Here is an 18219-nt window from a genome sequence, read left to right as displayed (position 1 = left end):
AAGAAAACAGCCAACAAGGACTTCATTATACATGTAAGGCCAAGTAAAAAAAGAAAGCAGTTTCTCGTCTGGGTTTTTTGAGCAAGGCGATGAGGGAGGCCCTTACTATTTGATATCTTACTATTTTTTTCGAGGATTGTCAAAATGAAAGTAATATGTGTTTCTCGTCCGGTAATTCTGAGAAAGGTAACGAGAGAGGGCTATACTATTTTCTATATCCAATTTATGAAATGAAATATCACTCTGGTAGCTGTGTTATGAGAGACCAGGTCCCAAAAGTATGTCTTGCCTGCACTCTGTGCATAGATATAATATGTACCATACTTGAAATGAAACTTCATGCATGCAAAAATACATTTGCTTTTTCTTTCCACTACGTACATTACAGATGTTTATGTCAAGGGAAAATGACCATCTTAATACTGGTATTTAGTGTTAATGGCATTTCTGATACCAGTGACAGTGTACTTGCAATTCTGATGTATTGTGCTATTAATTGAATCAGGTATAAAACATTCTATCAACAAATGTACGACTGAAATAAATTCCATGATATTCAAAACACTGCTTTATTTATGGAATCATTGGTGTTTGTGACTTTTTGTGTCCACACAGATGGTATGTATCTGCATCTCTTCACAGCACAATTGTAGCACATTCAACCAGAAACTGGCTGGTACAATTGCAGATGGATGTCAAAATGATACTGATATGGCATTATAGCATTAAACATTTAAAGATGTTTCTTCATGTTCTAAAAAGACATTTGATAATCACTCATCATTTGGATGATGAATGATTGTATCAGTGTGATACGACTCACGGCCATGTCCGTGAATTTACATAGTAAAGAAAAGTATCCCGCAGAAATACGAGACAAACCAGAGTCCGTGGAAAAGTTATTTATTTTGTAGATACACCTTTTTAATAATTCTACATTTGCTGGAAAAGCGCATTCATTTTCTCTTCAAAATAGAACAATACATCGCCGTCAGATGCAACGTTACAGAGCAGAGTGTTTGGGCCTCTACACATTCGAATGTGTTCATGCGTGCGTGCAGACGGCTGATAGATCAGGGGGATGGGGACCCTGACAGCTGCAGACACGCATACGTATACGCGGCCAGCACGGCCACTGCACTGGCACCGTACCTTCCGACACTGCACACACATGCACATAGTCACAATGACATGAAAATGTATACATACAAACTCGATACAATCCTCACAAGCATTTGTACAGTACAATTCATCCGCTTAAAATATGAGAAACGGGGAAAAATACGAGCAATGCGCGAAATATGCGTGGAATATCAGCGATTGTTCGCAAAAAATGTTGCCGCTCTCGCGTTCACGACGATACCGAGTGCGCTGTACATCACAGCCCAGGCCCGCGCGCCGCGCCCATCCAACTACAGTTCGACTGCTTTGTGGGTCATTCTTTCTTGCCGAGCTCGCAGTGTGAAATGCGTGCGTTATTACATACGCACTACAGAAGCTACAGCTGTACTCCAGCTAAGCAGAGGACGCATGGCGTAATTAGAAATGAGACATCACGATTGGTAGGTGAATTGTCGATTTTGTTTTTTCGGCGGCCGAAAAAATAGTAAATATCAAAAAAGTTGATGCGGGCGGGGAGCGGGCTGGGACGAGAATTATGAATTTCTTGGTATTTTCAGCGCCATTTTGAAAATAGTAAATAGTAAAAAAATCGATGCGGCGGCCAAAATCGATGCGCGCGAGGACGAGACACTGGTTTCTTTTTTTACTTGGCCTAACAGGAGTTGACTGTACATGTATATAGATGTTTTGGCTTCAATTTCAAGGCCTGTCTAGCACATCATGCAAATACATAGTTAAGAATCAGTGAACCAATGTCAATGGGCTACCAAGTCCAAAGTGTTGCTATTTCAGACATCACGCAGACAGAACTATTGGCATTTTTTCTTTTACCAAATGCCTTAATTTTTTTGGCCAGAGAGACCATCTCACCTTGTTTGTGAGGCCATAGTGGAGATGAGGAAGCATGTGAAGACACGGTGCCAAGAGGACGATCTCTGAAGGAAGGATGCTCAGTTCCCCCTTCTTGGTCCGACCTGTACCAGGTAACCATGACAACGCATCATCAACTTGCCACATCAAAACCATACAAATAAGTTGGTACAATTTGGTACATGTGCATAACTCTAAGACACTTAGTCTATTTATCTTTGCTGCTCTTCCTTTTTTTATCTGTTATTAAGTGAAGCTCTCAATAAAAGCTTGATAATCCATTCCACTGGTATTTGGTAATTCATCTTCAAAGTTAGTAGGAGTTAAATTATGACAAGTCCAATAGAATGACACTTGCAGTTTACTGTAGTATAAACATACAGTAAGTATCAACACAACAAGGAAATCACTTTGAATTGTCTCTTATTTCCCAGTCAAACTGCAAAAGATAGCATTTCAAAGATGCACAGTAAAGGTTGGTAGTGAGAAAATTGAGAAGCACACATTATGGCATGGACACAAAGTTAAACAGATGCATACAATGTACTTTCATCAGAGAAATGAAGTCTGGAATGAGCTCTAAGGATTCTGTTTCTGCAAAGGAAGATGGAGGACAAGGAAAGGAGGAAAAGACGAAGGAAAAAGGAGAAGAACCAGTAGAAGAAGAGAAGACAAAAATGATAATACAAAACAAAGAAATGAGACAAAAAGAGAAGAAAATGAAAGAAAGGGAGAGGAGGATGAGGAAAAAAAGTAGACAAAAAACAAGACATAGTAATAGGAGCAAAGTTCTTCAGATTGTGACTTTATTAGAAATTAAGAAGTCTCACCTGGTCGACCTTTGACCCCTATGACATCACCTCTCTTGATCTTTTCATTTGTCTTAAAGAATTCTTCCTCAGAGGGAAAGTACCTTCAATGAAAATGGAAACACAGAATAAATTCATGTAAAATCCTAGGAAGTATTTGCAGTGATTCCATAAATTACGCTGTTTGGAACATCACAGATTGTTTGAGCAAACCTCACTAAGTCCAAACTTCCGCTGATAACATGACCTAAATGTCAAGACTGATAGATTAGCAAATACAGGTTGCTTTGCTTGTAAGTCAATGACCTGTTATCTAGTAACTTTGTCGTTTATAGATATTAGGATCACATGATACTGCTGCAAATTTGAATGACTCTGCACCTCATATTCGCTTAAAGCCTGTACCACAAAATCCAGAGTACACTCAGTATTGATCCGAGTTTTCAGAAATTCAAAAGAAAATATACCTGAAACTGTGTTCACTCCTTATAATCTAATGAAAGAAAAAAAAAAGACAGTAAAGGAGTCTTCTTCCACTGCAAATATATTTCTCATACAAAGTAATAATTAAATAAGTAAATAACAAGGAAAAGTAGAAATTACGCGGTGCGTAATATATGTCCCCGCCGGAAGTAGCATTTAGTAGCAAAATGTACAATATAGGTAAAAAGATGAAGGTCAAAGGTCAAAGAAGTCAAAGGTCAAAATTCTATGTAGAAGTTTTGAAGCCCTCACCTAGTGCCATCACATAAAGCAAACGGAATCGAAATCGGGTTAGAAATGGCGAAGGAGTAGCATTTTGTAGCCAATGTACAATATAGGTAAAAAAATCAAGGTCAAAGGTCAAAGAAGTCAAAGGTCAAAATTCTGTGTAGAAGTTTTGAAGCCCTCACTTAGTGCCATCACATAAAGCAAACGGAATCGAAATCGGGTTAGAAATGGCGAAGGAGTAGCATTTGGTAGCAAAATGTACAATACAGGTCAAAAATCAAGGTCAAAGGTAAAAAAAGTCAAAGGTCAAAATTCTGTGTACAAGTTTTGAAGCCCTCACCTAGTGCCATCACTTAAAGCAAACGGAATTGAAATCGGGTTACAAATGGCGAAGGAGTAGCATTTTGTAGCAAAATGTACAATATAGGTCAAAAATCAAGGTCAAAGGTCAAAGAAGTCAAAGGTCAAAATTCTGTGTAGAAGTTTTGAAGCCCTCACCTAGTGCCATCACATAAAGCAAACGGAAACAAAATTGGGTTACAAATGGCGGAGTAGCATTTTGTAGGCAATGTACAATATAGGTCAAAAATCAAGGTCAAAGGTCAAAGAAGTCAAAGGTCAAAATTCTGTGTAGAAGTTTTGAAGCCCTCACCTAGTGCCATCATATAAAGCAAATGGAATCAAAATCGGGTTAGAAATGGCGAAGGAGTAGCATTTTGAAGCAAAATGTACAATATAGGTCAAAGGTCAAGGTCAAAGGTCACAACTGAAATTCTGTATAGAAGTTTCAAAGCTCCTATGTAGTGCTATCATATAAAGCAAACAGAATCAAAATCGGGTTAGAAATGGCGAAGGAGTAGCATTTTGAACATTTTGATCATACACGGACGCACACACGGACAGACACACGGACGGACGGACGGACACACGGACACACGGACACACACACGTACGGAGCCCGTTTCATAGTCCCCTGCTCGAACTCGTTCGGCGGGGACAACAAATGAGTGATAAATACATCACTGAATTACTATCAATTAATAAATCAAGAAATTTATAATCGAGCAGTGTACCAGGTTTATGGATGAAATAACAGCTTTTACAATCAACCTAACTTGAATTTTGCAGTGGTATTGTTTATTTACATATGATAAATGATCAATAACACACAACTCAACAGAATATCATATTTATTGAACAAAGTTGTTCAGAAGTTTCTATTCAAACATATCAACTGCTTATATCCATGTACAAAAAACAAACAAACAAACAAAAACTGTATTTTGAGGTCAAGAGGAATGGTTTGCCATTATTCTAAAATTCAGAAGGTTTTTTTTTGAGTCTTTGCATTTCCTTCAAAACATATCAAAAGATATCACTTTCTGCATATGCAAGAGAGCTAACTGGAGACATTTTATGATGATGCAAATAAACATAAACAAGTCCCATAAATGCATTTCTGTGTTGGCGCTTTACAGACTACACCGAATTTGGGAGGTGTTCTAATTCATTCTGCCAGTTATTTCTAAAGTAGCAGTAATCATGAAATGTGCATAAAATTATCAATAAGATATTATGCTGAATTTCATGCAACGTTTCCTGAATGACTTTCATTTGAGTAATTTTGAGACTGCCCTAAGAAGTTTTCACTTTTGAATTGCTCTCATTCTAACTTGCTGGGCGGTGGATCACAAATCAACAAGGTAGCACATTACCTGGCATTTGACATGACCTGCAGCTTGAGCCCCTCCCCTCTCAGGTCATAGAAGATCAGTTTGGCACCCGATGCTCGTTTGGCATGGACACGCCCTGTAAAGAGTGGTAAAATCGAGAATGAGTTGTCTCCTGGACCAAAGGAAGTTTCCCAAAACGTACGTATACACATGGATTCAGTGTATACAGAAGAATTAGTATGAAAAATCTGGAGCCAATTTGAGGAAGTTCCAACAATCAGTCAAAAAAAACAAAAAACAAACCCCAAAACTAACACCAAACTACAAATTCTTAAAGTGGTGGTTAATTTTACAATCTCCTCTCCTCTATAGATGGGAACTCTGCGACAATTTGTGATAGTACTAGAACGATATGGCAAAAATATCTATGGAATTTAAAAACCCTCATTTTGCATGAAATCAAAAGCACAAATTCCCTATAAAAGAGACCAGTGAAGATGATGATGATAATGATGGTGAGTGATGATGATGGTGATGGTGATGGTGATGATGATGATGACGATGATGATGGTGATGGTGATGATGATGATGATGATGATATTGATGGGGATGGTGGTGATCGTGATGATGATGCTGGTGATGATGATGGTGGTGGTGGTGGTGGTGATGGTGATGGTGATGGTGATGGTGATGGTGATGGTGATGGTGATGGTGATGGTGATGGTGATGGTGATGGTGATGGTGATGGTGATGGTGATGGTGATGGTGATGGTGATGGTGATGGTGATGGTGATGGTGATGGTGATGGTGATGGTGATGGTGATGGTGATGGTGATGATGATATGATAGTGATGATAATGATGGTGATGGTGGGGATGATGATGGTGGGGATGATGATGATGATGATGATGATAATAGTGATGATGGCGATGGTGATGGTGATGATAAGCTGATGATGACGATGATGATGATGATGATGATGATGATGATGATGGTAATAATGATAATGATGATGATGTTATAAGTGACACTGGTATCCATAGTGAGCTATGTGGAGGAAAATATTATTCTCCATGCCAACTGGAGAAGCTACTTGTTGATCAAATGATCTCTCACAAATGACACATTCCTGACCGAGCTCCCTCGCAGACTCACTTCTCACCTGATAGCGTGATGACTTCCTCGTGGATCTCCTCGGGCTTGAGATGATCAAATTGTTTGATGAAGTCTGTCAGCGAGATGGAGACATGGAATTTGTGTGGGTACGGGTGATCACCTGATGCCTTGAGGGCCTCGACTGCCTGGGAGCGGATCTTGAAGTACTCCTATCAAGGAATGATATATTCAATTTCAGTCATTAAATTTCATTATATTAAAATTAAGCCATTTTAATGATAATCCAGTTTTTGCTTTTCCAAGGAGTAAAAATGTATGCAATTTATCTTTATAGACTGTCATTCATTAGATTTTTCTTTCAAGAGACATACATGTCATCACCAAAACATAGCCGCTGAAAGGTATAATTATTACACTACCTGGATTCAATAAGATGCAAGTCATAAACTTGTAAAAAATATGAATATCTAAATATGGTTTTTATTCAAAAACTTTTAATACTGAATTGTGACTGGCAAAATTACGCACATTCATATCTCATTAAACGTTTTTACAGAAGGCGATTTGTTGTTTCCCTCACTGATAGAGGCCAAAGAATGTCTTTTCAACCATCGTACCCGGGGATCCAGGGACTCTTCATCTTCAGCCTTCTTCTTGGCACCTGGTCCTGATCCCTCCTGGGCCTGTTTCTCGGCTAGGGCCTGGGCCTTTTCCTCCTTCTCTCGGGCCTTCTTGGCCGCCTTCTCTCTCCTCTTCTGCTCACTACAAAAAAATAAAAAATAAAAACAAAATAAAAACAAAAACATAACATTTAAAGAAAATGCCATTGAGAGGGATGGATGAAATAGTACATAAGTGGAAATTGCATAGTAAAAGATAATATGCAAAGCGGAAGGCAGGGGGAAAAAAGAAAAGAAAAAGGTGGATTGTCCGTATCAAAGACACTAAGAGGGAGATACAATCTACGTAGCTGTAGGAATGGAGAGCTGGATGGGAGTGGAGGGCTATACCACGATGGAAGATGGCGGCAGAAATAAGATAAAATGAACAGTTTGTTTGCAAAAACCGATAAGTCCATATTTGTCAAATGGAGATATTTGCGATTAAAGGTCAAGAAAAATAAAGAGAATAATAAGAAAATTTTTGCTTCTTTTGACCATAACTTCAAAAATATACCTTTACAGCTGTATATGTAGTGACCAATATATCACTTAAAAGGTATTATTTTGTACTTTATGGCAGAGACCGTACTTCAAAATCTTCAAAAATGGACTTTTCGGTTTTTGCAAACATATTCTTCAAATGTTCATTGGGAGAGTACGGAATTTTGAAATACTATCAATAATCACCACCTATGATTGAATGCAGTGTGTTTGAGCTGGCCCTTTTTTTTTTCTTCTTCTTTTTTTTGCTGGTGTGGGAAAAATGAAAAAAAAAAAAAAACCAAATGAAAAACACACTGTATAGTCTCATGCTAAACATCAGTGTCACCCGTGGAAGCATGTCAAGATACAAACCTACCATACTGCCCATCCCCCCCCCAAAAAAAAAAAAAAAAACAGAAAAAAAAAAACAGGGAAAGCTAGTTTGTATCCAATACAAAGTTACACAAAGGGAGATAACAAATTTCAAACATACAATTTGTATGTATTGATCATGCAGAGAGAATTTCCTATTCCTGGCACAATATTTTCAAGAGAAATGAATGCAGTACAATAGGTTCTTGGTACAGTGTGTGATATTCAATGTGGGCACATCCTAACATAACATCAGAAATATTATCCCCATGCAAATCTATACAACTTTGGACAATGGACACCAGACACAGTGTATCTCATCTTGGACATGATAACCTTATTTGGTGGACTTCTTTTTTTTTTACCATTTTGGGTATGTTCAATGAAAATCTGTGTACTTTCCTAAGGAATATAAATGTCATGCATATGTGTGTGTGTGTGTCTTTCACGTACACTTGTATTTTCACCATCACTGACCTGCTATTGCCATTTTGATAGGAAGCGGTTCTAAAAATCAGAGAGTGGTGGTGTTGTTTGGCCAGGGGTCCCCTCAAGAGCCTACATCCCACCCCGCTGACTTGGATGACCCTCTGAAACATGACTGGCCCGCAGTAAGAGTGAGCGACGGCCTTGCTATCATGCTACAAGATCTGTCATGATCTAAGAAAAAAAAAAGTCACAGAAGAAATATTTAGAATGGCTTTAATAAGCCTGCTCTTGGCTAGGAATGAGTTCCATTTAAAATGCTTGTGTAAAAGGTAGATGTACTCATCTAGCTAGAGGAACCCTATCAGTCTAATTAATACTGCAGAGGCCTCATCAGCCTGTCGCTTGGAGTTCATTTTCCAGCCAAAATTTTCAATGTGAAATAACAAAAACATTGACGTCATTGTGTCAGAACAGGGAAGTAGACATACACCTTGTTGTTCAAAGTATCAAACAGTGTTTGGCAAGATTTCCTTTTGAGACAGCCACCCAAAAGTGATTGCATGCATCCGTGCATATCGCAAGCAAGGTTAGTTTAGGCTAGGTAGAGTTGTATAGATCTGCACAGATTTAACGTTGGCGTGATTGGGGTGGCTGTCTCAATAGGAAGTCTTTCCAAGTGTTTATTTAAAATGTCAAAAAAGAAAGGAGTTTTTCTTTTTCAATCAACACGTCATCTCATTTCATGGAAAAGGCCACTAGCAAACTATTGGCGCATTTCAACATAGACCTCTATGTCCTGTAGTCAACAAGTAACAAGTCATGGTAGTATCATACTCCGCTCTGCTCTGCACAGGCATTTACAACAGACTGTGAATATGGCATAATACCGGTAATAAACACACACACACACACCACGTATTGGCCCCGATCGATCCATCACACGTTTAGCGGATCACACTACACACTACTCAGCATGGCAATGATTCATACATGGCCAACAGAAGCCGAACAGAGCGATCAAACACCATTGTCCGAAGCGCAGCAGATTGCTACACCCAAAAGCAACTACATCTACAGCATGCTTACATTATTAAGCTCAGGAATATGAATTATAATTATCATTGGTAAACAGCGGCAGAGTGTAAACTTGCACATCAGTGGCCTAGTGGAGTGGGTGTAGCTGTTAGTAAATGGCCGGGCACTATTTGTCATGTCGGGCTCGCCCGCTACGCTAGCGACGGCATACGGTAGTACTCGACTCGAACACGTGTACCCAGCCAGGCCAGTGAATCCCATTTGCAGCATACACAATACAAAAATCGCGGCCCTGCCTAGTTATGCTGCCGGAGAAGGATCAGCTTGTGGCTTCTTCTATGTACTACGCGGATGACTTGTAAATACAATAAAAAGTAAGAACATAAACTCTCCACTGCACTTCATTTTGAAGATGACAAACTGTACGCAAAATCCGTAGATGAATGTACAACATACTATTTTACTCACTTCTTGCTGAGTTTTTCGCCGGTATCCGCCATGCCGAAGATATCGTGATGTACAGCGCCCTCTCTCGAAGAACGCAGAGTAAAAAGACGGAGGCTACGAAGTTGTTGGATGATACATACGGTACACGTAGGGAAGTGAGACGAAACTGAATTCGTGAACGTGCGCTGCTCGTTTATAAATATGACAGTTCAAGAAATTTGAATGATGCAACTCCACCAAATTCGACCTGTGGACTCCGAACAAACTGTGAAATTATCATTAGTAAATACTCCTCAGATAATTTCGGGGAAATCTGCGTTTACATTACATCTATAACGAACAGTTATCGAAGAAAAGTGATGCAATATTCGGGCAACTTCGTGGATGCTCTTTAATTATACCATTGTGTTATATTCTACCTGTCACATGCCTGTTACAATCTTCCTGAACAGCAGGTGACATTTGAAGAGTTTGTTTGCAAAAACCGATAAGTCTTTTTTTGAAGATTTTGAAGTACGGTCTCTGTCATAAAGTACAAAATGATATCTTTTAAATGATATATTGGTCACTACATATAAAGGTATATTTTTGAAGTTATGGTCAAAAGAAGCCATTTTTTTTATTATTCTCTTTATTTTTCCTGACCTTTAATCGCAAATATCTCCATTTGACAAATATAGACTTAACGGTTTTTGCAAACAAACTCTTCATTTGTACCCCTGTCACGCCTTCTCACGAAGTGTTTTTGATAAAGGACAATTATTTTTGTCATAATTTGTAAAGACTGGAATCAAACAGAGCGTTGCGCGTTTGCGATCTCATTTATATACTGTGAATCTCGACACGGTGCCATGTAATGTACAGGACGGAGTGTATAGATACGTCGTGGGAAATGGGCATAATGATATTAGTGTTTCAAAGTCTAACTTGCTGTATTTTGAACCCTTTTAGGCCCCATACATTCTTGTTTTTAACGAAAAGGTCTACAATTATTGCAGAAAGCTATAGAGCATGCAGAGGAGACGCACGTGGCGGTGCAACCGGATTTAACAGGAAAGAACAAAATAAAAATCAACAATAAACATAGGCCTATAGTCCTGACTCTTTTCAAACATTTGAGAGATGTCCACAACAAGTTGTTAATTTGACTACTAGGGCTAAAAAAGTCCCCTTTAGCATGCTTGGCTGCAATTGTGACATTGACTGCTCGTTACATCATCAACTGCGTCTTATGACCATGTATCGATTTTTATTGTCAAAACAATCACCGTGTTAGAAAAACCTACAGGAAATTGACCGTTGTTGTTTTTTAAACTTTAGTTTCCTCCACTGTCCTCGGTAGGCCTAATGAGTTTCAGCACAATGTCATAACCTTCATCGGATCAGGCTGACTGTTCCGACGGACTTTGAAATGTAGCCTTATTATATCCGGACTGGCACTCCTGCAAGGCTTGCTAGTACATGTACATCGAAGATATTTTTAGCCGTGATTATGAGAATTTACAACAAAAGTCGATTCTTCCAGGACTATAGTGAGGGCTATGGGCTATAAGGGATAAACTTTACCAAAATGCGCCTATTTATTATCATAATCAAATCGTCTCACGGCGGGGTTTCCCACCAGCACTACATGCAGTTATATATTTTTTTTCCAACCCTAGCGGCACGTCCTGACTACTTGTTCTGCGTTCACTATGAGAGAGATACCGGGTGGATTTCCTTTTTTGATCTCGAAATTTTGCCAGTGTGACAAACTTCCCACTCCAACTAAAGGTAAAGGGCCTATATGCCATGCACCCCGCCAAATTTCTCGATCTTTTACCGGTGTGAACGCACGACAAAAGATCGCGAAGACTTCGCGATCACTTTTCTCGATCTTTTGATGCCAGTCTAAAAGTACCCTTCCATCCTTATTTTGTAATAATAATAATAGTAATAATAATAAGGTCTTATTTACCCAGGGTAGCCTCTTCAGTGCTGCCACTGCTCTACCAGAGGGCCCTGCTATTATTATTACCCTAGCGTTGCCAGGTACCCATTTATACACCTGGGTCGAGAGGGACACAGTGGGTAAAAACATCTTGTCCAAGGACGTAAGCGCTGGGCGGGATTCGAACTCGGGTCCTCCGATCAGGAGTCGGCAGTCTTATCCACTATGCCACAGCGCCTTTTGTGAGGAAATCTTGATCCGAAACCCACGATGTTAAGGGTCAGATCATTGCGGAGAGGTTGTTTATAGATCTCTTGACGGTTACAGTTTATTTCTTTAAAAAAAGAAAACTCAAAAAAAAAACTGGTGTTGCTGTCACCCGCATCCAAACGTCATCACTATAGCGCAGTCCTTTATACATGAAGTCTCAAGGATTTCTAAAACTTAGTCATCGTGAGAATTAATGTTAAACGATGTCTCCAATGGAACTATACATGCACTTTGTCATTCAGCGAAAAAAAAAATAGCAATCAAAATTCAACTCCACCGCTTCGTATAGGCCCTATATGTATACCCATTCACCTATAGAGGTTATATATATTAAGATAGATTATATATATATATATATATATATATATATATATACATATATAATTATATATATATAGAGAGAGAGTTTGTTTGCAAAAACAGATAAGTCCATATTTGCCAAATGGAGATATTTGCGATTAAAGGTCAAGAAAAATAAAGAGAATAATAAGAACATTTTTGCTTCTTTTGACCATAACTTCAAAAATGTACGTTTATATGTAGTGACCAATATATCATTTAAAAGGTATTATTTTGTATTTTATGACAGAGATCGTACTTCAAAATCTTCATAAATGGACTTATCGGTTTTTGCAAACAAACTCTTCATATATATATATGTATATATATATACATATATATATATATATATACTCCTAGATGGGTCATTTGGAAGACATTTCCATTTGTTTTATATGCAAATTTTAAAATACATGTTCAATGGCAATTTACGCAATGGAGACACGAAAATTGTCTCCTTAATGACCAGTTGTCTCCCTAATGAAGACACTTCCCCCCAATATGTCTCCCTAAGGTGCCAACTAGGGATATATATATACATATATATAATATATATATAACATATATAGTGAGTGAGAGAGAGAGATATATATATATATATATATATATATATATATATATATGAAAGAAATATTTCCACAATCTCAGGCCCTGTATATGTCTGTGACCGCTTTAGTGAATTTGATATAGCATAAAACGACAATTTCAGTGATTTGCTGGTTATAAAATTCAGCATTCGGCAGGTAATGTTTATTTACTGTTTTGAAACCCTTCCATCCTTATATTCTGTGAGGAAATCTTGTTTTGAAATATCATTGTGACACTCTAATACGAAAGCCTCCCAAGCATGTGAACCATGCATGACTGTTTGACAGCGTTTCGCCGTTAGCGGTCCATATGACTTGCTCACATTATCACGAGCAAAATCTTTCCGCCGGCAGGTCGGCGAGAGGGCATGATAATCATGACATTATGCACGCTTGTTTTCGCACTTCTATGATATAGTGCCTGTAAAGGACACGAATAATAACACAATAACCAATGTTTGCCCTCAAGCGACGTTATAGTGAGGTAAATCATGCAAGATATTTTTTTTTTTTCAGGTAGCTAGATTTGCAATCGGCAAGTCACTGATTAAAGAGTTTAGCTTTTAACATCTGAATATGGTTGATCAATTACCGTCTACACAAAAACCACATGACATTACAAATCAGAGTTCCTGTATAACAAGTCATAAAAGACACCTAAACTGAAAATTCATCGGGGTAAGCTGTTTCGGCTCAATGATATTCGACAGAAGGGACAAGTTGTTGCAGTTTATCAACTTTAAAGACGTGTGCTCGAATAAACACTCAAACATCGGACGGTGCTACTACCACCGAAAGACACTCAAAACACCCTGTTTCTACTCACATACCATTATCAAACTGGAGATGTATAGTTTTGTTGAAATAAAACAATATCGAATATTTCGAATATTTTAAGTTATTGTAAATTATTGTACTCAGAGAGGTGAAAGTGCGATTGTTGTTCTTTTTTACCTAAATTTTTCATAGGATGTTCAGGCATGATCATTTTTTATTCACGCATGTCATTTTTTATTCACGCATGTATAGAGATAGTATTGATAATACAATACATATTTTGATGTGATAAATAGTATATAGCTTGTGCATCCGTCTCTTGTTTCGATTGCGATAAAAATTACCTTGTAACAATGTACCCGTGTGCTTAACCACTTAGGGCCGGTCTTCCATATAACGAAACATACATATAGTATGTGGTAATACTTCAGACTACAAAGAAATGAACCAGGAAACAAAATTGAAATACACATGTATATTTGTTGCCGACATAGCATATCAGATATCAACCCTGATAATGAGATTCATAAGTTGATGTATTCAATTAGCGATGGGTACTTCAGAACTTTTCACAGAAATGATAAAACTAGAATCTATATAAGTTAAAACTTTTTCATTATGGAGGGAAAATATTGTATAGATTTCCAGTGAATTTATTCGGACCCTCAACAACAACAAAAAAGAAAGAAATCCAACCGTCATTTTTTGTACAAAGGGGAGCGCGTTCTCCGGTGACTTGGGGAATATTTTTTTAAATTTGTTTTCTTCAAAATCACGAGGAGCATTACCGTAAGATTTCATTCACAATGTTGGGAGACATTGTTCTTTACATATTATTATGCAAAATTTCGCGACGTTATCAAAAAGGGATACACGACCTTTAAAACATTCCATGTAGAGGGTTTTAGCTGGCAGAAGATTAATGACAAAGATGCTTCCTGTACGTGTTTGCAATGATGCCGTGCAACTGCTCGCTTTTTCTGTACCCATTTCTTTCGCTGTCTTTACACCTTCCAGTGCTTGCTGTGGTCTTCTTCTGTCGTATGATGCAATGCAACGGGATGGGTGAGGGGTTATAGACTTATAGGTTGATATCTAAGCTGCGGATCCAGTTCAGGGCAGCAGCACTTGCTTGAGCAAGTTCTTAGAAGGACTGTAAAGTTCTGGTTGAGGTGAGGATTCAGCGTTTAACATTTTGCGAGAAATTAAGAAACCACTCTACGAGATGTCAAAGAGCATGCAATTCTAAGGGGTATCAAAAGTTTATTTGATGAAAATCGTTTTTGAAATGGCTGAGCTTTCCAAAAACAAGGTGAAACAAAGAGATCCTAATAAAAGGTGTGGCCTGTCGCCTTTTAGTATTATCACTTTTTTGGATATTTCAGCCATTTGAATACCATTTTTAAAAATCAAATAAACGTTGAATCCTTCTTAAAATTACATGCTCTTTCATATTTCATAAGAGGTTTCTCATTATCTCACTTAGGAATGTTATAAACCTGATTTCCCACCTCAACCAGTATACTGTACAGTCCCTTTAAAGTTTGCCTGGGAACTTCCGCTGGTAGCAGTATTCCACAATGTGCTATTATACACCATTACAACCACAACAAACAATACATAAACAGCTTTGTACATCCGTACAGCTTGCTGGTGTTGTAATGGTGTAGAGCAGAAGGCATACAGTATACATCGATCTCGTCCAAAATTGATTTGATATAATATAATATAATTAATACGTCGTACCATAGTCACATTGGTCTCTTCATGAGCAAGTATACCTAATCTACAAGTTGTCTCAATTAGCTGCTTGGCGCGACAGCTGTTAGACTCCTTAACAGCAAGCATCAGTTTTCAGGGGCTGCAGAAATTATCGGTAACAGTCAGCAGCCCAGTACTTATGAAGATAATGGTTGAGCAGAATGTTTTACAAATCACATGTACCAGCATACAGTTGCCATGGCGCCAGCCATCTTAAATTGGTGGGGTATTTTCTTCAATGTTTTCGCTTGGGATAGTTCTCCTCTAGAGAATTTGCGTCATTAAGTTTACACGCAGATAAATTGAAATTGAAAGCTTCGTCGCTTTGTTTTCCAGTTTTTAGAGTCGCCACTTAACAATGCTACTTAACAATGCTTAAAGGAAATGTAATCGTCGAGGTCTGATTCTACAGTTGGCAAAGCAAATAAAGAAAAAAAATCATGAAGGGATGGTAAAGGCTCTGCTATTAGTTGTGTTGAGGATTCAGCTTTTAACTTTTAGTGAGATACTTTGAAATCACTTTAATGTTATAAAGCATAATTATATTATAATTCTAGAGAATTCAAAGCTTATTCAATGAAAATTGGCTTTGAAATGGCCGAGATAACCAAAAACAAAGTACAACAAAGCGATCCTAATGGAAAGTGAGTCTCACATTTTATCAGGATTGCTTTGTTTTGGATGTTTCAGCCATTTTCACAACCAATTTTCATCCGTATCCGGGCAATTACCCCCCCCCCCCCAGGGCAATTACCCCCCGGCTGAATATACTGGTTAGTGGTAAGGTTAGAGTACAGATTAGGGCTAGGGTTAGGTTTAGGGTTAGGAGTTTGGGTTAGGGTTAGGATTAGGTTTAGGATTAGGATTAAGATTAGGGCCAGGGGAAGGGTCCGGGGTAATTGCCCAGGGGGTAATTGCCCTAGACCCTTTTCATCATAAATGTAACTTTGAATTCTTCTTGGAATTAATGCTCTTTCATATTTCATAAGCCGGGGTTTATCGTTATCTCACTGAATAGATCATCAAAAAAGTTGGAAACCCGAAAACCCATCCTAGCCGAAACTGTTTACCGTCCCTTTAAACAACAGCGATGACTTTTTCTTTAAGAAAAATAAGAAAAAACCAACTAAAAAGGGAAATGATCAATGTCAAAACGTGAAAGCTGAACACAATTCGTGCAATAACATGGGAAGTCAGTCGGATGTGTTATTCCAGCTTGACATAGTTATGCCTTCGGTTTTCAATGAATATTTTTTTTTCGCAAACTATAGGTAAACGCAGATGTTATTTTGTCTATATATCATCAGCAAAATAAGGAAAGACCAAATGCTCTGGGAACTGATAGGAAAACCACTGAATCCGATCAATCTTAGTTAATATGAAGCTAAGTACAATGGATGAATATTACAGATACATGCAGTATATCAAAGAAAGTTACAGGTGCTATAAATCACGTTCGGGATGTGCATTCACATCGGCGAGGTAATCGAAATCAGTAACAGTATTCCAAACCTCATAATGAAACCAAACATCATCAGCGCGTGATTCGTTTTGTTATGAACAACTAAAGTAGTACATGTAATAGAATACTCGTAATTCTATACGGTGTGGATACCTTCACTGTGTTTATTGAATATTGTGTCGAATCCATTTGGAATATCTATTTCATCAACCATATATATATATATATAAAAAGAATCACCACAACTAAAAGTGCACATTTCATAAACTTTTACTTGTCATGCTTATTATACGTACTCATGTAAATACAAACGTCCAAGTCCCATTCATGTATATTGTATGCATTCCATACTTCATTTCGGTTTCATCATTTTTTTTAGTCACCATTACTGAAGGATATGCAATGTTAGAATATGTAAAAGATGTGATATTCATATTCAAAGAGAGGAGCAGGTATACAAATTTGATAAAACAAAGAAAGAATAGTAGCATGATGATGGAAATCGCCAGAGAAGCAGTTCTTAAAGATAAAGAACCAGTAAACATAACCAATTTGTACAACTGCAAAGGGGGGAAGCTCATTCATTTATGTACAGATCAATTTGCAACTGGTTGAAAGAAAACTATACACCCTGGAAAGCTAGCAATGTAGGGAGGAGGGCAAGAAAGACGCAGGTCGAGTAAAGTAAAGAAAAAGTGTATAATCAGACTCATGAATCTGAGCTATCAGGTATAAAGAAACGCATTAAATTAAGTAGTAGTGGCAACAGACGGTCATTTATGTTGATGACAGGCTGCGTATAGTTTTTACTTTAGTGTCTGTGGTATATAATGAAAATGTTAGAACTCTGTGTGCACCGAGATTCTATAGTTAAAAGGCACTTCTTGGTTTGTCCATGTGTATATCAAAGAGATTATGAAGATGTTGCAAGCGACTAACAAACTCTGAATAGGAATGAGAAAACAAAAACAGCTGGAATACATCCTATCTACACGTCTTCCTATGTGAAAATTTTGCCTTTACCTCTCTTTATAATAGTATGGCAAGTGTACAAGCTATTACGTATGTTTTATACATCATAATATCCATGTGGGAACTCTGTGCCCTTGAACAAATTCCCGATCCACACCGAACGATGCTAACAGGAACGCACGTCGACGAAAATGGACACAGGCAAAATATTGACATAACTGCATATCCCATTTATAATAATAATAATGATAACAATGATAATGATAATGATAATAATAATAATAATAATAATAATAATAATAATAATTGTTTGGATATAAACTCCAAATTTTATTGTCCGAGAATGGAAATTCTTTTTGCCCAATTATTGATCGTGGGCCCGGCAGCAACTG

The 18219-nt window shown here is 37.8% G+C and overlaps 1 protein-coding gene across 1 annotated transcript in view; it reads right to left on the bottom strand.

The window, feature by feature from the left end:
• LOC139711806 (lysine--tRNA ligase-like) overlaps positions 1–9795 on the bottom strand; it is a 29295-nt gene extending 19500 nt beyond the window's left edge. Inside the window, exons 1-7 of the mRNA XM_071623658.1 lie at positions 9751–9795; positions 8296–8478; positions 6919–7063; positions 6348–6510; positions 5228–5321; positions 2823–2905; positions 1993–2096 (exon numbers count right to left, since the gene is read on the bottom strand). Coding sequence (XP_071479759.1) covers positions 1993–2096; positions 2823–2905; positions 5228–5321; positions 6348–6510; positions 6919–7063; positions 8296–8417 — 711 coding nt within the window. The 5' untranslated portion in view covers positions 8418–8478; positions 9751–9795. The remainder of the gene's footprint in view (positions 1–1992; positions 2097–2822; positions 2906–5227; positions 5322–6347; positions 6511–6918; positions 7064–8295; positions 8479–9750) is intronic.
• Positions 9796–18219: the final 8424 nt, after the last annotated feature.

The sequence above is a fragment of the Diadema antillarum genome, unplaced genomic scaffold (genome assembly GCF_040938485.1).
Source record: "Diadema antillarum isolate AM-2024a unplaced genomic scaffold, OU_Dant_1.0 seq00001705_RagTag, whole genome shotgun sequence".
Lineage (NCBI taxonomy): Eukaryota > Metazoa > Echinodermata > Echinoidea > Diadematoida > Diadematidae > Diadema > Diadema antillarum.
Note: the sequence above shows the minus strand (reverse complement) of the source record. Positions and strands in the feature narration are given on the sequence as shown.